The sequence below is a fragment of the Thamnophis elegans genome, chromosome 9 (assembly GCF_009769535.1).
Source record: "Thamnophis elegans isolate rThaEle1 chromosome 9, rThaEle1.pri, whole genome shotgun sequence".
Taxonomy (NCBI): Eukaryota; Metazoa; Chordata; class Lepidosauria; order Squamata; family Colubridae; genus Thamnophis; species Thamnophis elegans.
Genome location: NC_045549.1, coordinates 38,997,771 through 39,021,392, shown reverse-complemented (window position 1 = coordinate 39,021,392; position 23,622 = coordinate 38,997,771). Strand labels below are relative to the sequence as shown.

Below are 23,622 nucleotides of genomic sequence, written 5' to 3'. Positions count from 1 at the left end.
TTTGAGATACGTTTTTCAATAGTATTTAAACTGTTCGAAATAAAATGGCCATGTGTGCAAGATTTGCTTTGAACTCTGAAACTAGGAAATACAGGCCTTGGCTTAAAAAAGATATCAATACAATAATCTGTGACTTAGGTACAGTACTTCCTTTTGAACTAAGTAAAGGAAGTTTGACAATATTTGGATTTTGTGTCCTATATGGGGACTCATTTAGAAAGTCTTTGAACAACGGATAATTAAAGCTTTTTTAATTGGATCATATGAATTGGGGTGATTATTAATACAAAGGTGGACGTGTTTTTTTATTTCTGGTTCAGCATGGTAATACAGATGAACATTTGGATACTTTAAAGGGCATGTTAGTTAATGGTGAGAGGCCTTCACTGTTTTGCTGGAAACTGAATTATACAGTATGGCATGTCACTGTAGCCATATACTATTAAACTCTTGTTCCCATAACCTTTAACTACAAAACAGTGCATTGTAGAGCAACAATTTTGGAACCAAGGTATCTTAAGTGTGCTAGTTTACAGAATGCATCCAAAATCTGGAACCCATCTCATGAAATTGAAATTTGGCAAATTTTGTAAAAAAATGTATGACAGAATTATTATAAAGATTTTATGACACAGTACAAAATATCAGAAAAAATGTGGTCACCTCTTGATCTGACTGTGCTATATAGTCCAACACAGGCTATTTTCAAGGCAGTTATCTCCCTGAATTCTTAAAAACATTTAAAGTACATTAGGAGCTCTACCATTGTTGAAGGTGTTGAGGAATCTAGTAAGGAAATATCTCTGAAATAATGCCTCAATGTGTCATGACCCCTCTAGTCATTTCTCTTCTCTGTGTCTTTCCAGGTGTTTAGAACAGACCTGATCACTGCTATGAAGCTGCCTGATTCTTCCCAGCTGAATCCTGATGAGTATTATGTGCTGGCAGATCCCTGGAGACAAGAATGGGAGAAAGGTGTTCAGGTGCCAGTCAGTCCAGGGACTGTACCAGAACCAGTAGCCAGGTATATTTTGGTGCAGCCAATTACAAAAAGGAAACAAACCCATCCCCCACATATTTTAAAACAATTTAAAAATAATTAAACTTCGTTAAACTGAAAGTGTAGTGTTCCATAATTTGGATTTATCTCAAAGTATATATGCTGTCTGTGAAAAAGAAGTCAGGGTCTTAATCTTCTTTAGGATTAATATTAATAACTGGATTACTTTCCTTTATTGAAAAGTGATATAAGAGTCAATGAACAAGAACTCAGCATGTCCATTGTTTGGTTGGTGGCATTGTAATAGATTTTCTGATAGTTCCATAATACGATTGCTATATGACATTGAATACTTACCAGCAGCTGATTTTTCACTGTTAAAGTACTGCAGCAGTATCATTTCAGGTGGCAGATGTGAGCAAAACCTTACTCAACAGCAGATTTACTACTCACAACTTAAGCACTTTACATGGCAGGCTGAGGACTTATTTTTAACTTGATGCAGTGGCAGAAGGAAGTCTGTACTGCCAGAAAAATAGTTCCTTCTAACCAGAGATTGGCTTTAACCTTTTAGAAACAGTACAATTTGTTCCTATATCAGTCCAGACTTCATAAGCAAGTAAATGCAACTTTCTCACATCTGAATTTGAAGCATTAATTGACAATTCAAACTGGAAAGTGGCATGGAACACAGGGGCAGCAGTTCTAGAGAAATGAACTCTAAATCTTAACAAAGTAGATGTTTTGATAGATATTCTAGGTAATCTCCGTACAGAGATTAAATCTGACTTGTATTTTTTAAGAAAGTTTGTTTCTGGGTGTGTGTGCATAAAAATTCAAAGCTGTTTATAATAAAACTCAACTAATTTCTACGAGCAGTAAAAATATACTTTGCAGAATTCTTAAATATTTTATCACACATCTAAGATGAACCCTTATTAGTCAATACATCAATACAAATGTATATATCTGGTGTTTTAATTTAAATAGTGTAATAAATTTAGGAAAATGAGAAGCTCGAATTCTTTCTAGATTAGATTATCTGCTTGAATCAGGAGCACATGCAGAGCGCTTTAGGCAAAGGTTTTTCATGTCACCTGCCACTTGTTCCTTTTAAGTAGAAATGGTAAGAAATAAACCACCCACATTCTGAATGCCATTTTGTTTTCTTAAGTTTAAAAGAGATTCACTTTTAAAACTATTCATATTGGTGACTTTGAAATCTAGAATGTTGATTAATATAGTGTAGAATTTAAATATTATAAAAGGTAATGTGAGCAGTTCAGGGAGATTTTCATAGAAGGGTATGGGAAATTGCTTTAGGTAAAGAACAAAACAATTGCATTTTTTATATATATAATGGTTACTCTTTGATCTCATTGTGAGGGATATCCTATGATGTATTCCTGTGGTTTTTAGTCTAAATTAATTTACTTCAGCATGCAAATTCAAATCCAGGTGTGATAGATGGATTTCAAATAACATTTTTAAAAAAGTAGAGTAGCCTGTATTCTGATCTTCTAATGTGACTATAACTAATTTTGTTTAGATTCTATCACAAAAATATGATGAATAAATACTGAAATGAATCAAATATGTTAACCTGTACTTAATTGCAACTACCTTGGTCTTGTTTATTCGTCTTCCTTTTTTTATACACACCAAATGGATGCCTATCCCTATTATTTCATACATCTTAAATTGGTTATAGAAGGGGGATTTCCTAATTTATTGGAGAAGTCTAGGCCAGCGATGGTGAACCATTTTTGGCTTGCGCGCAATAAGCAGGGGAAGTGCAGGGAGGTTGTGTGTGGGCTTGCCGCACCCATTATGCAGTGTGTGACCCTCCCCAGCACGCATGCACGCATGTTAGGCCCTCCCCCCATTTTTTGCATGCTTTTTTCGCCCTCCCCAGGATCCAGAGGCTTCTAGGAGCTGGCCAGCTAACAGGGCAACGCCTTGCATGCCCTGAAAAATGGCTCCGCGTGCCACCTGTGGAATGCATGCCATAGGTTCGCCAGCCCGGCTCTAGGCTTTCCTGCTTTCCATATTTGTAGAACTACTAATGTAGTAAATACTGTTAGAATTTGTGATCGTTCAGAGGTGCCTGGCTATTAAGCACTCCTTCCATACACAGTTCTGCTCCTGATGCATCCATATAATGTGAATTTTTATTGTGTAGTGATGGATTTGTCTAGTGTGGGAAAGTGGAGGAAAAAGTATTAAGTTTTTGGCAGTATTTGATGCTTGGATCTGTTCTTATATTAGGACTCATGCCCTAAAATCTTAATACCATCTGTCAAGCTATATTACATAATTATTGACAATAATAAATTTTAATTTTTCTTTGTAGTTGCAGAAAGTTTTATCACATGCTACCTATGCACACTTACCAGTATGTAAATTTCACTGGAGTACTATATTTGTAGATTCTGTAATAGTGAAATTGCACTGATTTAATTTCATGGCTCAACGTATGATACCGACAGACCTATAAATTAGAAATCTGAGCCGCTCTCCTTCTCCAAGGTTCTTATATTAATACTACCGTATTTTCACGACTATAAGCCGCACTGAAAATCCTAAAATTTGATCAAAAACCGGCAGTGCGGCTTATAACCCGGTGCGCTTTATATATGGAGCAGTTTCCCTCCCCAGCGCACAGGCTTTCTCCTCCGTTCCTGCCTCCCGTCCCTTCTACCATCTGAGCAGTTTCCCTCCCTAGTGCACAGGCTTTCTCCTCCGTTCCTGCCTCCCGTCCCTTCTACCATCTGAGCAGTTTCCCTCCCCAGCGCACAGGCTTTCTCCTCCGATTGGTTTTAATGGGGAGGTCCGATGGAATAGCGCTTAATGGGAGAAGGATTAATAGTTTCTCGGGTTCAAGCTGCGGATTCTAACTTTCACAAAGGGAACTAAAGCTGAGCAGGTAATTGCTTTATTAAAGCCGATTCAGTTCGCGGGAGATATTTGGTGCGCTTCTTTGAAAATCTCCCTCCCAATTCTGCCCAACGCCTCCCCGACCTTACTGGACGAATGGTGCGGGGGGGGGGGTGTATCATGTAGTGTGGAGTGCGAGGAGTGGCAGGTTGCGATTTCGTTAGTAATTGCAAAAAAAACGTGCGGCTTATAACCCGGTGCGCTTTATATATGGAAAAAGTTTGAAAAATTAACGTTAACTGATACTGCGGCTTATAATCCGGTGCGGCTTATGGTCGTGAAAATACGGTACTATATATTGATCGTTCAAAGTTACAAGAGCACAGAAAAAAGTGACACAACTATTTTTCATACTTACAACCAATACAGCATTTCCATGGTCATATCAAAATCCAGATGCTTGGCAACTGGTTCATATTTATGACGGTTGCAGTATCCCAGGATCATGTGATCACCTTTTGTGACCTGAAAAGCAAAGTCAATGGGGAAGCCAGATTCACTTAACAACTTGGTTACTAACTTATCAAATGCAATGACTCACTTAACAACACATAACTGTGGCAAGAAAAGTCTTAAAATGGGATAAAATTCACTTAACAAATGTCTCACTTAAAAACATAAATTGTGGCTTCAATTGTCGTACGTCAAAGACTACCTGTATAGGTAGTCCTCGATTTACAATTCATTTAGTGACTCCTCGAAGTTACGACATTGGAAACAGTGATTTATGAGCAGAAATTACAATTGCGATTATAAAATATAAAAACCCTTATATATGCTTATAAGGGTATGCATAATAAAATACCAAGGGACGCGGTGGCTCAGTGGCTAAGACGCTGAGCTTGTTGATCAGAAAGGTCAGCAGTTTGGTGGTTAAATCCCTAACTCTGTGTAATGGAGTGAGCTCCCATTACCTGTCCCAGCTTCTGCCAACCTGTCAAAATGCAAGTAGAAAAATAGGAACCACCTTGGTGGGAAGGTAACAATGTTCTGTGCGCCTTTGGCGTTTAGTCATGCCGGCGACATGACCACGGAAACATCTTCGAACAGCGCTGGCTCTTCAGCTTTGAAACTGAGATGAGCACCGCCCCCTAAAGTCAGAAACGACTAGCACATATGTGTGAGGGGAACCTTTACCTTTATCGTATAATAAAATAAAATAAACATTAAAAGAAAAAAGCTTTTTTAATTTTTAAACATCCATACATGATATTTATTTTACATGCTATGGTAGTGTCTGAAGCCTTTCATTTGTTGCTACCACCAACTCCCCTGGAAATATAATGCCAAAATTACAGTAGAAAAATAGTGACTTTAGATGAATTTCTGACATAATTAAAATAATAAAATATTCTAAAATTATTAACTCCTCTGCAATAGTATTCCCAATTGAATGGTGCTATAACAAAATTGATTTAATACTTCTGCCTATGGTGACACAAAATAACCAGAAAATATCTTGTCTCTTGGCTTATTTTTTGTTACTGAGATATTATGCCTTTTTAAATTTCCTTATAAAATACCTTCAATATTTTATGAAAATATTGAGAGTCTAAGTCAAGAAAAAAATAAGCTTTAAAGAATGGCAAAATCAGAAATAATGTATTTTCTTGTTTGGGGCGGGATGGAATATATTGTAATTCAAAGGCTTCAGCAATAGCTGTATGGAAAGACTGAGGTTTTGGTACTTATAGAAGGATTACTGCAATGAACACCTGTTTGCTACACTTTCAGGATTGTGTCTGAAACAAAAGCTGTTGTATTTTCAAGACCTCGGAAATATATCCTGTCTTCAGGCTCTGAGCCCCCTGAACTTGGATATGTTGACATTCGAACGTTGGCAGAGAGTGTATGCCGCTATGACCTTAACTACATGGATGTAGCATGGCTGGAACTGGCCAATGAAGAATTCAAAGAGATGGGTAAGTGCTAGTTCCAGTTACAGCCCCAGATTAGAGAAGCATCAGGGAAGAGTTGAGGTAGGGTTTCTGAACTAGCCAGCATACTATATGCGGCTCATTTGTAGTTTCTGGATGGAAGAGGTAAGGACAAAAAGTGCTTACAAACAAATTGTATGTGGTTGGGGATGGTTTTGAATGGAAAGTTTAGCAGAAATAAAATAAACTTTCTGAATTATTAGATGTTAATATCTCAGACATATAAGTTAGGATTTTTGAGATTCACAGAAGTCTGCAGGAAAAGGAAAGCATAGTAGGAACACCAGTTCCTGATTAATATTATGTGAATTAATAAAATAGTCGTGCTGTTTAGGATTTGGTATCTAAAAACGTGGGATGATGCTAGATGCAATCATAGCAATAGCAATAGCAGTTAGATTTATATACCGCTTCATAGGGCTTTCAGCCCTCTCTAAGCGGTTTACAGAGTCAGCATATTGCCTCCACAGTCTGAGTCCTCATTTTACCCACCTCGGAAGGATGGAAGGCTGAGTCAACCTTGAGCCAGTGAGATTTGAACCGCCGAACTGCAGCTTAGCAATCAGCTGAAGTGGCTGCAGTACTGCACTCTAACCACTGCGCCACCTCGGCTCCTTATATCCTTATCATGTATCTTTGAACAGTTGCAGAGCTTCAGCAAGATCTTTTGATCTTTTCTAGGGTGGGTAGAATATATTTTAACCAATTATTATTGCTGACTTGCTTGGAAAAAATCTATAAGCTGTATATTTACTATTCTATTTTATATGGTTTTATTTTTGTTGTTTTTCTTTGTAAGCCAACCAAGGTCTTACTGTTTTAAATACATATACGTATACAGGTAATCCTTGACTTGCAGCTATTTGTTTAGTGACTGTTCGAAATTAAAATGGCACTGAAAAAAGTGACTTATGACTGCTTTTCACACTCATGACCATTGCAGCCCCCTACGATCACAATTTGAATCTTAATAAGTGGCATATGTTTATGATAGCTGCAGTGTCTCGGGATCATCACCTTTTACAACCTTCTGACAAACAAATTCAATGGGAAAGCCAGATTCACTTAGCAGCCATGTTAATTGTCACTGTAATGACAATTACTGTGAATCACTTAACAACTATGGCAAAGAAGGTCATAAAATGGGGCAAAACACACTGACCAACTGTGTCACTGTAATGACAATTACTGTGACTCACTTAACAACTGTGGCAAAGAAGGTCATAAAATGGGGCAAAACGCATTGACTTATCAATGGAAATTTGAGACTCATCTGTGGTTGTAAGTCAAGAACTACCTGTACATACATGCATACATACATATAAGTACATAATTACTTACTTTAAGACAAATTGAAGATTCCAACTACATTTAAAAAGGTAACATACATGTTTGGAGTAGTTTACCTCCTATTTTCCAAGAGCCCTCTAGAAGAATGAAGTGCTTAAGATTTTCTGCAAACTTAATAGGAGAAGTTTTTAAGTGGTGAAAGTGGTTTCAAAGAAAGGCATCATAGCCATAGAACAGATTTCTATATAGGTCAGTAAGAGTGAATTTAAACTGAGCTAGAAGAAAACTGATTGTGAGATTCTTTATAATTGGTATAAAGTGAAGAAAGAATCCTTAACTATGATGTTCTGCACCAGCTGGTCTTTCTGAATTGATTTGAAGAGCAGTTCCATATATACATACAACAAATTACAGTAAACCAGTGGTGGGTTGCCAACTTTTTTACTACTGGTTTGGGTGCACGTGTGCAGGCTATTTCTGTGCATGCGCAATGTCCAGCCCCACATAGACCGAATGGATGGTGTGCAATTTTAACAACTGTATTTTTACCTTTAATTTTTTAAATGCTTTTTATCTCGTCTGTAACCGCCCAGAGTCCCATACAAATTTTATTAAATTTCAAATTTCAATTCCAACATGATGGTAATGGTTTTTCAGGCTACAAATAATTAGAGGTTGAAGTCCATCACATCTGATCTTCACCAAATAACCAAATATATACTAGCAGGTTAAATGATATGTCTGCTCAGCTTTTGGGACAAAGCAGTCTTGAATAAAAGCTATTTTTCTTGGCATTTTGTAATGTGGAATATTTTAAAAATCCATTCACATTAGTCCAAAAGTCAGTTTACAGAGTTCTGTAAGTATCCTAGATGTAGATTCCTGGAAACCTGCAAATTAACATCCTTACTTCCTCTAACTTGTAGAAAGAATTAATAAATCAAAAACCTTAATTTTTTTGTGCATTTGGAAAGATGGTTAATTTTATACCCATTTTTTACTTTCAGCCTCACATCATGAAACTCCATGTGATAGCCAGATTAATTGTACTGGTTAAGATAAGGCTAGTACTAGTTAATATCAAATATAACCTAAGCCTTTTTCCTTTCTTTTTCACTTTGATTTCATTGGTTGTTTATATTGCTAAACTTAAATGGTAAGTAAAAGAGAACATGAACATGAAAATTAAATGTCATTATATAACTTAACCAGGGATGCCTGAACTAGATGAATACACCATGGAGAGGATCATGGAAGAATTTGAGCAACGGTGTTACGACAATATGAATCATGCTATCGAGACTGAGGAAGGTCTTGGCATCGAGTATGATGAGGATGTTGTCTGTGACGTTTGCCAGTCTCCTGATGGTGAAGATGGCAATGAAATGGTGTTCTGTGACAAATGCAATATTTGTGTTCATCAGGTATAGCACCATGTACAACAATAATATTGGGACTAGTATAATTTCACTGTGATGGGGCAATAAGGATTTTGCACATTCTAAGCATATTGAAGGTGTTTGAAAGTTTATGATGAGGTATATTGGTAGAGGCAAAGGGATTCAGGAAATGAGATAGATAACTCAGCTAACTATGGATAATTGTGTTACCTGATAACACTTGACTGATGTTCTCTGTGCTCAGACGCTAAGCAGGATGTTACTTGATTAGCAGTTGGATGGTAGATTTCTATATAATATAATAACAGAGTTTGAAGGGACCTTGGAGGTCTTCTAGTCCAACCCCCTGCTTAGGCAGGAAACCCTATACCACTTCAGACAAATGGCTATCTAACATCATCTTAAAAACTTCCAGTGTTGGAGCATTCACAGCTTCTAGAGGCAAGTTGTTCCACTGATTAATTGTTCTAACGAGATATTGGAACACTGCTAATCATGTCTTCCCTAGTCCTTCTTTTCATTAAACTAGACATACCCAGTTTCTGCAACCGTTCTTCATATGTTTTAGTCTCCAGTCCCCTAATCATCTTTGTTGTTCTTCTCTGCACTCTTTCTAGAGTCTAGAAATAAAATACCAAGTTTGTAAAATAGTTTATAAATATACAGTTGTAAATATACAGTTGCAAGAAAAAGTATGTGAACCCCTTGGGATTACGTGGAGTTTTGCATGAATTGGTCATAAAATTTGCTCTGAACTTCATCTAAGTCACAACAATAGAAAAACACAGTCTGCTGAAAATAATACTACGCAAACATTAGATGTTGCCATGGTTTAATTGAACGTAACATGTAAACATTCACAGTGCAGAGAAGAAAAAGTATGTGAGCCCGTAGCCTAATGACTTCTCCAAGAGCTAATTGGAGCCAGGAGTGAGCCAACCTTTACTCCAATCAGTGTGATGATATTGGATGTGTTGCTGACAGCTGTCCTGCCCTTTAAAAAGATACACCTGTTTTGGGTTTACTGGTTTCAAGAAGTACTGTCTGATGTGAACCATGCCTCGCAGAAAAGAGCTCTCAGAAGACCCATGATCAAGAATTGTTGACTTGCATGAAGCTGGAAAGGGTTACAAAAGTATCTCCAAAAGCCTTGATGTTCATGTGTCCACGGTAAGACAGACTGTCTACAAATGGAGAAAGTTTAGCACTGTTGCTACTCTCCCTAGGCGTGGTCGTCCTATAAAAATGACTGCAAGAGCACAGCACAGAATGCTTCATGAGGTAAAGAAGAATCCTAGAGTGTCAGCTAAAGACCTACAGAAATCTCTGGCACATGCTAACATTTTTGTTGACACATCTACAATAAGGAAACATTAAACAAGAATGGAGTACATGGGAGGACACCACGGAGGAAGCCATTGCTGTCCAAAAAAAATATTGCAGCATGTTTGAAGTTTGCAGAAGAGCACCTGGATGTTCCACAGCACTACTGGCAAAATATACTGTGGACAGATGAAACCAAAATTGAGTTGTTTGGGAAAAACACACATTTTTATGGTTTGAGCTGATTTTGAACATTTTATACTTTTAAAATTCTTGATCAACTGGCAGTCATTTTTACTGCTTTTTAAATTATATTGAGCCACAAAAGATTTAAGACATCAGAAGCAATGGCCTCTCTAGGAACACCATATCTGTTGCCAGAAGAATAATTAATGTCATAGCTGTACCTTGAGGCAGAAACTCAGCCAGGTCCAGAGAAACTATTTATGTTCTTGGAAGACCACCTTGTGGGTGGGTGGATAGGGTTTTTTTACGGTTGTTTTAAAGTTCTCAGCTTTCAAGTGGGACACAGATATTTTTTAGGCTTTTATTTTAGTTAATAAAATGTTGGCTTAACTCCAATTGAAATAATCATTCATATACAATCTTCCTTCCCTTTGGCAGCACAGCTGGCTAGGATAAATCTTCAGTTCCCTGTTTTAGCTCCTTCTATTACACATTGTTTGGTCTATTTCATAGCTTTGTGAACTTAGAAGCAGTTATAAACATGGCCAGAGTCCCATGATTACTAAAAATTGCATGTCTGCATTTAACATCACAGCCATCTTGGCTGTTGTCCAGTAGATAAATTTGAGAAGCTTTAATTCAGCTAATACCCCATAGCTACATTGAGTTTAAGCTACTCAGGAGCCATTTTAGCAGCAAGGTAAATCATATGAATTCATTAAAGTATTCAGCCATGATTCAGAGAATGGGCTTGTTTTGTTTTGTTAGATTATTTCTTTTTTTTTTTTCCAAAAGAAACAAACTTTATTAGGTTTTCTGAAATGGAAACCTAATAAAAACCAAAGATATGAAGGCAATCTTAGTATTAGCCTAAACGTGTTATCAGCAGATTTCAAATTTGTTGTCATGAGCCTTATTCTTGTAGACATAAACTAATAATCATCAGCTTCACCTATTTATTTGTAATTTAAGTTTCTCAACTTGCGTATCGGCTAATGAGGGAGGTGATATATAAATACTAAAACTATTAACAATAAGCTGATACAAATGAAGTGCCCTGTTTATACCTGTCTGCTAACCTTTTCTTCTTTTTTCAGGCATGTTATGGCATCCTAAAAGTTCCTGAAGGCAGCTGGTTATGCCGAACCTGTGCTCTTGGTGTCCAGCCAAAATGCTTGTTGTGTCCCAAGAAAGGTGGAGCCATGAAACCAACTCGAAGTGGGACCAAGTGGGTCCATGTTAGTTGTGCCCTCTGGATCCCAGAGGTTGGTGTTTCAGGGTGTTCAGAGTGGCAGATATTGATTCATACATAAAGCTTTATGGATAGTAATCGGAGTCATAATGGTGCCACTGGTTATCATAACAGACAGTGTTAAAATTGATAATGTCGAACCCATCTAATAATTGAAGAGATTGTTAAACCCTTTATATTTGAAATGAGAGGCTCAGGATAACTTGTTGACTTCAAGATATTGCTGATCTACATCATGGTCAATGATGAGGGATCCTGAAAATTGTAATCTAGCATCACTAGCAAATTCTTGTCTACAGTCTAAGTCTGAGATTTTGGATTGGTAGAAGTGGGAAGTATGGAAAATATTTCAAGTTCAAACCATTTTGAAATTCAGAATGTTTGATTTTGACCTTGAAAATTTTGTTTTGTTTTTTGCTTTTAGGATCCAAAGTAGACAGACTTGATCACCGTGTAACTGTGTTTCATGTCAGTATAGCTGTTTTAAGCTAGGAACATTTCCAGAATGATTGAAACAGTCCCTTTCAAATATGAATTTAGATTTTAGATTTAAAATTTATTTATATGCCGCCCTTTTCCCTGGGGGGACTCAGGGCAGCTTACAACTTAAAAGGGGGGGGGGGGAGACAAACTTTTAGCATATAAGACAAATACATAATTAAAACACAACATTCATACTATTCGGGCGGGTTGTAGTCTTAACCCCAGGCCTGACGGGATAGCCAGGTTCTGAGGGCTGTGCGGAAGGTCTGGAGGGTGGTGAGGGTACGAATTTCCACAGGGAGATCGTTCCACAGGGTCGGAGCTGCCACCGAGAAGGCTCTCCTCCACGTAGTTGCCAGCCGACATTGACCGGCAGATGGGACTCGGAGGAGGCCTAACCGGTGAGATCTAATAGGTCGTGTGGAGGTAATTGGCAGTAGGCGGTCTCTCAAGTATCCAGATCCACTACCATGGAGGGCTTTATGGGTGGCAAGTAGCACCTTGAAGCGTACCCGGAGATCGACAGGTAGCCAGTGCAGCTCGCGGAGGATAGGTGTTATGTGGGTGAAACGGGGTGCACCCACAATCGCTCGCGCGGTCGCATTCTGGACTAGCTGAAGTCGCCGAATACTCTTCAAGGGCAGCCCCATGTAGAGCACATTGCAGTATTCCAGCCTAGAGGTCACAAGGGCACGAGTGACTGTTGTGAGAGCCTCCCGGTTCAGGTAGGGGCGCAACTGGTGGACCAGGCGAACCTGGGCAAATGCCCTCCTGGTCACAGCTGACAAGTGATGTTCGAAAGTCAGCTGTGGGTCCAGGAGGACTCCCAAGTTGCGGACCCTGTCTGAGGGGCGTAGTGTTTGACCCCCCAGCCTGAGAGATGGAATACTAGCCAAATTGGTGGGAGGGAAACACAACAGCCACTCGGTCTTATCTGGGTTGAGCACGAGTTTGTTAGCCCTCATCCAGTCACTAACAGCTTCAAGTCCCTGGTTCATCACTTCCACTGCTTCATTGAGTTGGCACGGGGCGGACAGATACAACTGGGTATCGTCCGCATACTGGTGGTATTTTATCCCGTGCCGCCGAATGATCTCACCCAGCGGTTTCATGTAGATGTTGAAAAGTAGGGGGGACAGGACTGAACCCTGCGGCACCCCATATGTTAGGGGCCTAGGGGTCGATCTCTGCCCTCCAACTAACACCGACTGCGACCTGTCCGAGAGGTAAGAGGAGAACCACCGCAAAACAGTGCCTCCCACCCCCACCTCCCGCAGTCGTCGCAGAAGGATACCATGGTCGATGGTATCGAAAGCCGCTGAGAGGTCAAGGAGAACCAGGATGGAGGCGTAGCCTCCGTCCCTGGCTCTCCAGAGGTCATCGGTCAATGCGACCAAAGCGGTTTTCACAGTCAAAAACAGCTTTCACAGTCAAAACAAAAAGTTCAGATTTGAAATGGAGTGTTTTGAATTTGAAATAGTATGATTTTGAACATTACGGTGCAATAGTAGGAGATGGGTAATAGGAGGTTGCTAGTGAGACGTAGAGGAATATCTGGCCATTAAGAAGTTTTCTAATGTTTTGGTAGAGTGTATGAACATAGTTAGGAAGTGGAACCAATTATAGTTAATGACTGGTTTTGGAGCCATGATTGAAAGAGACTTATCTGCCATCTTCCTTTTATTATAAGGGAGAAGAAAGGATATGATGTAATTCTGTAACAATTGCAAATAGAAGGCTAATGTAATATAGAAATACATAATTGCATGCAAAACAAACCATTTCAGGGGTGTTCTGGATTGTTTATTTTTCCTTCCATTCTCAAGAGTTTTAGAACAAAAACATGACATTTCCAATGAACATCAGAATATTCCATCATTAAAAAAGAGACTTGCACATAACCTGAAATGTTCCCTTAGGCCAGAATAAAAGCAAATCCACATTTTCTTTGCCATTAGAATACAAGAATATGGGGTGGGGGGAAGATGCACTATTGCTTGCTTAACTTGTTAATGAAACTTTTAACTTGGGCTTCAGTAGGGAATTTGTATTAGATTTGGCCAGAGGATAACAAGTTCAAATTCCTACCCAGTTCACATTCTATTCTTCATCCCTGGCCAGTTACTATCACTGTTTATTTTGAGTCCAAACTTCTTATGTGTGAAGAAACTTGTTTATTTTTGTAACTTAAGAGGAAGGGCAGGATAAAAATGAAATCAATTTATTTCCAATCCTTAAGAATTCTTTTAATGGGATATAAGTATAATCTTTATTGTCATTGTACTTAAATAATACAAAATTGGTTGGAAATATAATTTAATAAAGTAATAGATGACTAGAAATATTGGTCTGATGGGATAATCTGAAGGTCAGTAAGTAGAGGATAGTTATACTTTTGCTGCTATTTGGTTTTTTAAAATATGTATTATTTTTTCCAATTATTCTTAGGTGAGCATTGGTAGCCCAGAAAAGATGGAACCCATTACAAAGGTCTCTCATATTCCCAGCAGCAGGTGGGCCCTGGTATGCAGTCTTTGTAATGAGAAGATTGGGGCATCCATACAGGTAAACAGTCTTTATCTAACTTTTATAGTGATCTTCACATGTTATATCCTTGTTTTTTCAATAAAATAAATTCTGGAATGAGCACTGACATTGGCAGCGCATATGCAACAATTGGGACATTACATACATGTTACAACATTATGTTACAACATAATGTTACTGTGAACTCTGTTCATTGTGAACTCTTTGATGGTTATAAATCATCAGTGTGATTTAACTTTTTTTTTAAGATAGCTTTTGAAATTGCCATTGTCTTTGACATCTGTTTTGCTGAGGAAATTTTTTTAATAATTTTCAATCTCCTCCTTGCTCTTCTTTGTTAATACTCCTTTGTGTGCTGTGTCATATCTCCTTTTTCTTGGCTTCTTGGAGCTTGTTCAGTGTTTTCCTGTCTATATGCCAATTATATTTGTCATCTGATTGTTAGATTTTTTTATTACCATTTGCCTCTCATAATTATTTGATTTTGAAATCATGTCTTTGTTCAGAGTCCTTGTATTACCTGCTGAATTTGCAGCTTACCTAGCTATATTTATCTTTATCTATATCTTAGTAGGTACAGATGAATGGATTTCTTTTTTTAAAAAGAACTGAATATAATATTAAATGAGAAATACTTAGCAGTTTACTACATTTCTAATTGAGCAAGTTCAATGAAAACTTGGTATTCACTGATTCATTTCAGATAGCCATTGTTTTTGCTTGTTTGGGCCAGTTGTTTTAATTTCATTTCTGAAAATGGTCTTCAGAAGCCTGTCTGTTCTTTGCAGTTCATTTAGAGCAACATTGCTATCTAGCAGATTAATTATTAGTGATAACATAAACATCTTACAGTTAACATATCTGTCAAATTTTATATGATTTTCAGACTTTAAAGAGCAAATGTTTAGGAGATCCCTAATATATTATTCCATCAAACTATGTTTCCCAAGATTATGTTTCTTAGTTGAACACGGTTTCTAGTAGGATTCAAATACTGCCTAATACAGAAGGATAGTGAAGTGACTCTTTCAAATATTCTCACCTGCATGATAAAATCAAAGTAACAGAGCAACATGATATGTTGAGCCCTCTTTAGTGATTGAATAGTCCCTCCTGCAAGATCTTGAGAGAGGCCCTGTTGTTTCCCTGGGCTTGGACTCTGTGTGGCACACTCCTGCATCCTGGCCAAGAGGTCTTTCCTTTCTTCTGGAGACTCTGGTACAGGGATAAAATGCTACTGGTTCAGGCCGGTTCGCCTGAATCGGTATTAAAAAATGCTACCGTTCACCCGATGGAAAATGCTTAGCAAAGGCAAAAAAAGACTTCTGACTATCAGTTGCTTGATGGTAGGAACTTTTTTCTTAGCGTTTGGGGTCCATTTTTGTTCTCAGGAGGCTTCCCTGAGGCCTGCTAGGCCAAAAATGGAGGTCTGGGTGTGTGTGTGTCCGTTTTTGCTCCGAGGAGAGATCTGCTAGGCCAAAATGGGAGGATGGGGGTGGGATGATCTGTTTTTGCTCCCAGGAAGCTTCGCTGAGGTCTGCTAGGCCAAAAACGAGGGTGGGGGATGCTGCGAAAGAAAGGAAGGGAGGGAAAACGGAGAGGGAGGAAGGACCACAAACCTGGTGCTAAATGCAATTTCAGAGGATACCTTGAAAGAGCACAGCAATCTAGGGCTGGAGAGACCTGGAGGTCATGTAGTTCAACCCCCTGCTCCAGCAGGACATTGTTAAAGTGAGTTTCTGTCTTTTGACCCCCTAGTCACATGACTACATAGCCACACCCACCCAGTTACATGACCCCCACCAAGCCATGCCCACGGAACCGGCAGGAATTTTTTTTAGATTTCACCACTGCTCTGGTCAGGCATGTTCTTCCTGCTGTCCCTATTTGCAAAAATTCCTCTCCCTCCCCCCCCCCCCAAAGTCGGTACAGGAATCTTCTCAGTCGGCATCAATGCGGGGAAGGTTGAATAGTGAGCTCTATCTGCTGCCCAAACTGGCTTTGAATCTCTTTCAGATGAGAGTCAATGATCACAGAAAAGATTGTAGATTTGGTCCAGATTCTGTAGCATTCTTTGCCATATGAGCTTAGTGCCGATTTGAGCATTCAGTCTTTGTCTAAACTGAGAAAGTAGAGCTCTTTAATTCTAATGTAACACTGCAGTGATTAATTTGAATTCAGCCATACTTCTCTTATCGGCTCTTTGAAGTTGCCCATTGTCTGATAATTGTCTATAATTGGGTTATTGTCTTCAGTGCCTATTGAGCTGCTGACACAACATGATCAGCACAAAAGACACCTGTAAGCACTCAGTTGGGAATTTTTCACCTTTAATTCCCATATAGAATTCTCACTGAACTATGAAAGTTCTCATCCTTTCTGATTCTCCTCCAAGTCTTTCTATAAACACCCATGGCTTCTTCTTAGAAGAGCCAAGGTGGCGCAGTGGTTAAATGCAGCACTGCAGGCTACTGCTAGATCAGCAGGTCAGCGGTTCAAATCTCACCGGCTCAGGGTTGACTCAGCCTTCCATCCTTCCGAGGTGGGTAAAATGAGGACCCAGATTGTTGGGGGCAATATGCTGACTCTCTGTAAACCGCTTAGAGAGGCCTGAAAGGCCTATGAAGCAGTATATAAGTCTACTGCTATTGCTATTGCTATTGCAACATTTTTTGGACTGTTGGTGCCAGATCAATTGGTGGTGCTGGCTGTTCCAGATTCTGCATCTGTTGAAGCACTCTTATCAAATTGCCCACTTTATTCTCTAGTCCATCCTGACCCCGAAGTACAGCATTCATTAGCCCTTGGTCAGGCAGTTCTTCTTGGGGCTTTAGTTGCCATCACAATAGTTGCCATTGTTCTTCAGAAAAAGATTGGGAGTCTGAGAAGATTAATGTCAGGTACAAACAATCAGGTCCACAAAGCAAAATGAATGATTTATTGTTCAAGCCTGTGTACAGGAATCTTCTCAGATCTATTGGTTTGCACCTGGGCAAAAATAGATAGAGTTCTGTGGCATTTGTGGGGTGAGGGTTGGACTTCATTCTCTTGTGACTACGTAGACATTCTACATTGATTCTCACTTGACAGCTCCCCCTGGCTCTGCCAGTCTCTCTCATACATTTATTGATTTATATAACTATTGTCTTAGGGGAGTAATTAAGACATGAACGAACATGGGAGAGTTATAAATACTGCTTCCCCCGAATTAGTGCTTCTGCTTCCTACATAGAGAATGGTAGTCTTATTTACTGTGATTGATTTATAGCTTTAAAAAACTACATTTTAACTCACTGTTCAGTTTAGCAGTTCTTCCATGTTTATGCATAAATTATGTATTAGTACACAGGAATTGCTTTGCAGCACTTAGATATTATAACATTAATATTTTATGTCTAAACACAATAGTACTGTTAATCAGAACATTGAGCTAACCTATTTACACTAAGCGACTTATGAATTAAACACTGGGTGACCACAACTTTTATTCAGAGAAAAATGTACTAATAAAATTGATCACTATTCCCTATGCAGAGAAAATTGTGAATGTTTTTAGTGAATTGCCCATAGTTACCAAGAAGATATCATTTGGCTATGGATAAAGATATGGGTTAGAATTGCTGTATGTGTTTACATTATGCTGCTCCCTACATTGCTTTTCTCTCTAGCTCTGAATCATTGCTATGCCAGAGATTTGACATTGAATCCATCACAGATTTTTCAAGTGCTTTGCCAAAGACTTTGCTTAGTAATGTCTTTCCAAAGGAAATTTAAAATAAATGTGCTGAATATGACTCACAGACATATAATAGATGCTCAGTATATTAATAAATGTTACTGTAAGTTTTAGTAGACCTATACTTGTTTTCTGAGTTTTTAGTTACATAGGAGAGAGAGAATTTTATGTATTGTATTTTTTGTTAGTATACTGTACTTGAAAGAATAGCATCTCGAGCATCCTATTTTTCCACTAAATTTCTGATAGGTCACGATGACTAGTTTGTTCCTAATGTTTTTTGTTTTTATTTATTCTATTGTATCTATCCCATCCATCCATCTACCTACCTACCCACCCTGTTTTTCCAAAAATAAGCCTCCCCAAAAATAAGGCCTCCCTGAAAATATTGCAACACAGCAGCAGCCATGAAGTGACCACGCTCGCCACTTCCTGCACCTCAAAATAATAACACCCTGAAAATAAGGCCAAGTGCTTATTTCGGGGGTCAAAAGAAAACAAGACCCTGTCTTATTTTTGGGAAAATATAGTATCTATCTATCTATCTATCTATCTATCTATCTATCTATCTATCTATCTATCTATCTATCTATCATAAATCATAAATCATGAATATTATGTATTCTTTTTAACTTCTGATAACTGCATTGAAAAATAAATAGATGTTTTGAATTTAAACCATTCCATACTTCCAAATTATCAAGACAGGCTGCTTAAAATAATCTGCTACTGAATCTCTTTTAAGCCATCAAGATTATTTCTGTTAATAGTGTGCTGGCCTTGGTAATTACTGGTATTTCTAATATTCTAAGAAGACTTCAATGATAGAGTGTGGATAACACTCTAGTGAAACAAGTGTATCCAGATGTAGGTAAAAAATTGCATTACTAGGGATGTGCAGCATTTTGAATCAAGAAACAAGATATGTTTTTCAGTGTACATGTGGTCTCTTGCTGCTTTCTTAAAACTTGCTGCTTTCTTGAGGCAAATGGCTACTAAGCAAGTCTAGAAAATGATGCGGCTTTCAGTTCTTTTCTGGCTGTGAATCCACAGTGCAGCATATTCTTCATAACAGTTGGGCAGTAAACACGTTGATCCTCATCCTAGACTTATAAATAACCTTATGTTATGCCAACACAACCCCAGTGTACCTTGTGAGAGGGAAATAAAAAATACTTGGTTATACTGTCTATTACAGCAAAGAGATACTTGGTTTTACTTCCATGATATGCTGTGGCAAAATTTCTTTAGATTACAGTACATTACCAATTTGGTTGCAAATGGTTGTGAAGGCAGGCCAGATATGGAACACTTGAAATGTCACATGACTGCAGGAGGTGTGGTCCTGAAAACTTTGGGGCTGGATTGTAAATACCCTGGGGGGGTTCATCATAACTTTGAATGGTCACTAAATGACCAGTCATAAGTCTCTTCATAATTACTGTATATAGTAACTCACAAATGAGCCATTGTCACTTTCTGTTCATGCTTTGAGCTTCCTGACCATAGAACAGATAACACTTGACAATATAGCCTCTGGGCCCAATTCTGAATTATTGTTCTAATATTCTTTTATTATGTCCAAAGCTTGGATCTAGGGAGCCTTAACATAGGGTTCACAATCTTTACTACATTTTTAAGTACTTAAAATTTTTATTTCTTTTTTCTGCAGTGTTCAGTAAAAAACTGCCGCACAGCCTTTCATGTCACTTGTGCATTTGACCGTGGTTTGGAGATGAAGACTATTCTGGCTGACAACGATGAAGTCAAATTCAAATCCTATTGTCTGAAGCACAGTTCTACTAAGAAGTTGGATGAGGAAATCCTCAATGAATTAACTGGCCAAGAAAATGAGAATGGAGCACATGATCATGCTCTGGGTCATTTAGAATCCTATGATAGCATAGCTCAAAATCAGGAGGAAGCTCATCGAGTCAGTATTCGAAAGCAGAAGCTCCAGCAACTGGAGGATGGGTTTTATGCCTTCGTTAATGCTTCAGAAGTGGCTAAGGCTCTGCAACTTCCAGAGGACTCTGTAGAATTCCTGTATCAGTATTGGAAATTGAAGAGAAAATCAAACTTCAACAAACCTTTGATCACCCCAAAGAAAGATGAAGAGGACAATCTTGCCAAACGGGAACAGGATGTTCTGTTCAGGCGACTACAGCTTTTCACTCACCTCCGGCAAGATTTGGAGAGGGTAAGCTACTATGTTCTTGAAGAAGGGGTAGAACACAGATCTAAATGTAACATTCCTTATGCCATACATTGATTGAAGTAACTTCGTATGTTCTGTGCATCTGATATTTGATCCACGCATGTGATTCTGTTTGGACTTCAATATGGGATTCAAATAGATACGGAATAAGACTTTTTAAAACATGTACCATTGATATTTGCAATTATGGCATTAGTATATGTATATATATTTTCACTAATATCACCAAGATTCATATAAAATTAAATAATGCATAATACATAAATTCCTTAAAAATAAAGTAATAGGAAAATGTTAAATAACCATTCATTATGTATAGCCATCAAGCTATTGCTCTGAGTGAAGCACCAAGAGTGAAGCCAAGAGAAGGGGTAAAAAACAATAAATGAAAGAAATTAAATGCATTTGGTAAGGAAAAAAGTGACCTGAATCTAGATCTGTATCTTTTTTCCATACATTGGATATATTAGCCACCTTGAGTCATTTATAAAAACAATATAGGTAGGATGTAAATAAATGAAAATACATTTCTAGTCTTACAAACCATCCTTGTTTAAATCACTTCCAAATATTGCTTGGTATATTGTTGGTCATTTAACTTCTAAACTTTTTTTTTCTGAGCAACTCCACCCCTTCAGTCTTCCTACTCTTATCAACAAATTCAGTTCATCCTTCTTTCATTCTTGATCCTATGTCTTACTTTAACAACATATTTTGTCAGTAGCCCATTTTCACTACATTCAACTCGTTTCTCCTAACATTAATAACTTTCACTTTTGTATAACAAAGCAGAAAAGAAGGATGTTTATCCATGGCATTCTTCAATTAAGTTTACCCCACTTCTTAGACTCCCCCCTTATTTACTCCTCTTAGAATTCAAATTGCAGTCCAATCAGATTCTTACTTTTAGTAAGATGTTCTTGCTACTCTGTGCTGGAGACTACCTAAAAACCCAACGTAACATTTGTCTGCATTTCATTAATTAGGAAGTAAGTGCAGTGTCCTGATACACTTTCAGGGTGCCCTAATTATAAAAAGCTAGTTGAAGAGATTCATTAATTCTTTTGTGAAATACTGAATCTATACCGTGTTTCCCTGAAAATACGACAGGGTCTTATTTTCTTTTTACTTACAAAATATGGCCTTGGGCTTATTATAGGGGAGGGCTTATTGTTTTGAGGTTGCCGGGCGGTTGCTGCCTTGCGAACTGGCTCCTGAAGAGCTGGGCACAGCCTCAGGGGCGAAGCAGCCATGAGGTGACCAAGCTCACGAGCAATCACCCGGCAAACCCCCTCTCCAGCTGGGCAGAGCGCCATTCACTGACCTAGGGGGTATCCCTAAGGCGCCAAGCCATGTGGTGCTCTGCTCACTCCCCAGCTCCCGCGGCTTGGCACATTAGAGATACCCCCTAGGTCAGTACATGGAGCTCTGCCGGGCTGGAGAAGGGGGTTGCGCGAGCATCTGTTTTGCCCCCAGCAGGCATGCCTCCTAGCTTCAACATGTCCGGGCCCAGCTCTCCCTGCAGCAGCAGCCACCGTGCTCTGAGCATAATGTCGTCTCCAGTTCCAAACTCCCAAACCTGGCTGCCGAGTCTTCCAGCAGCGTCCACTCTAGGAGTGTGCTCTATGGTTGTGGACTGGCTGCTGGAAGACTCTGTCCGGAAGACTCTTATGTATTCCAGCAGCCAGCCCACAACCATAGAGCTCACTCCTAGAGCGGCCACTGCTGGAAGACTCAGCAGCCGAGTTTGTAACTGGAGAAGACGTTATGCTTGGAGCGCGGCGGCAGCTGCTGCAGGGAGAGCTGGGCAACTCCCCCCTCTGGCCAGGCAGAACGCAACTCCCCAACCTAGCAGTATCCCGAAGGCGGCAAGCAATGTGAGTGCCTTTCTCCCCTCCGGCTCCTGCGGCTTGGCGCCTTCAGGATACCGCCGTGTCGGTGAGTGGTGCTCTGCCTGGCTGGAGCCAGGGGAGGGGGTTATCCAAGGGGTTTATTTTCAGGGGTGGGCTTATATTTTTGCCCACGTGAAAAATGTGGCAAAGCTTTAGTTTCATTTATTTTTTCATTTATACTTTATTTGTATGCCGCCCTTTTCCCTGAGGGGACTCAGGGCGGCTCACAATTGAAGGGGGGGGGACAGACAAGTTACAAAACATAGAGTCATACACCGTTAAAAACACAACAGTCACACCATTCGAGTGGGGTTACAAGTCGTTAGCCCCAGGCCTGTTGGAACAGCCAGCTTTTAAGGGCATTGCGAAAGGTCTGGAGGGTGGTGAGGGTACGAATCTCCACGGGGAGTTCGTTCCAGAGGGTCGGAGCAGCCACCGAGAAGGCTCTCCTCCGGGTAGTTGCCAGTTGACATTGGCTGGCTGATGGAATTCGGAGGAGGCCTAATCTATGCGATCTTATTGGTCTAGAGGAGGTAATTGGCAGTAGGCGGTCTCTTTCAGGACAGGTTGTATTTTCGGGGAAACACGGTATCACTTTTAATTCTAAAGCAGTCTGAGGGACTCACATGTTTTGAGATGTGTGCTTGGAGGATTGCATTCGATGACCCAAAGCCTCAATTGTTTTTCAAACATGACTCTTACCTTTCACTGAGGGTTCCTATGATTAGTAGAAGCTACTGGAATGAATGTGACTGTGAAACTTTGATAATCATAATCAATTTTGATATCACCAGCCTTGCTGGATAACTACCTTTCATTGCTTAGAAGATGAAATTGGCATGAAAGCTGATTGCTGATTGTAGAGGTGTGCATTATTCAAACAAGAAGGTGCTTTGGCTGTGGTGCAGACATGCTTGCTTGCTCCTGTAGGTCTCCTTAACTTGTGAAGAAAAAAGGCTTATTTTCTGGAGCCAACTGATTACAGTGTTGAGACTAGAAAAATTTGCAGTTTCTTTAAGGTTCAGCTGGTAGGTAGAACAAGGATATCTATGCCAGGTCCAAAACAGGTTTCTAGCTTTGAATCTGAATACTGCATACCTGCTTTCAGGAAGAACTTTTTTTGATATTGGGTCTTCAAACTGAAATGCAGAAAGTAAAATAGATCTGTTTTCCCTGTGTTTATGCTTTCTCATCTGTGCAATTAGGGTAGATTCAGGCTCCAGACTGAAAGGACTGAATTTATAAGGTATCTTTTTTAGAAGAATGTAATTAATGCTGTCTAGGTTTTTTATCCAAGTTATATAATCTTTCTCCTTTTAATTCATTTTAATCAAAGATCTTTTTTCTATATTCTATGGAGCTTCTCAATCATCCAGGTCATGGGTTATCCCTAACGGTGCTTTTCAACAGGCAACTGGATT

The 23,622-nt window shown here is 39.1% G+C and overlaps 1 protein-coding gene across 3 annotated transcripts in view; it reads left to right on the top strand.

Annotated features, from left to right (window-relative positions):
* JADE1 (jade family PHD finger 1) overlaps window positions 1-23,622 on the top strand; it is a 130,258-nt gene that overhangs the window by 94,080 nt on the left and 12,556 nt on the right. For all 3 annotated transcript variants that reach the window (XM_032223573.1, XM_032223575.1, XM_032223574.1), the window contains 6 exons: window positions 867-1,024; window positions 5,672-5,859; window positions 8,377-8,588; window positions 11,171-11,338; window positions 14,257-14,373; window positions 19,764-20,291. In XM_032223573.1, the coding sequence (XP_032079464.1) occupies window positions 867-1,024; window positions 5,672-5,859; window positions 8,377-8,588; window positions 11,171-11,338; window positions 14,257-14,373; window positions 19,764-20,291 (1,371 nt within the window). The remainder of the gene's footprint in view (window positions 1-866; window positions 1,025-5,671; window positions 5,860-8,376; window positions 8,589-11,170; window positions 11,339-14,256; window positions 14,374-19,763; window positions 20,292-23,622) is intronic.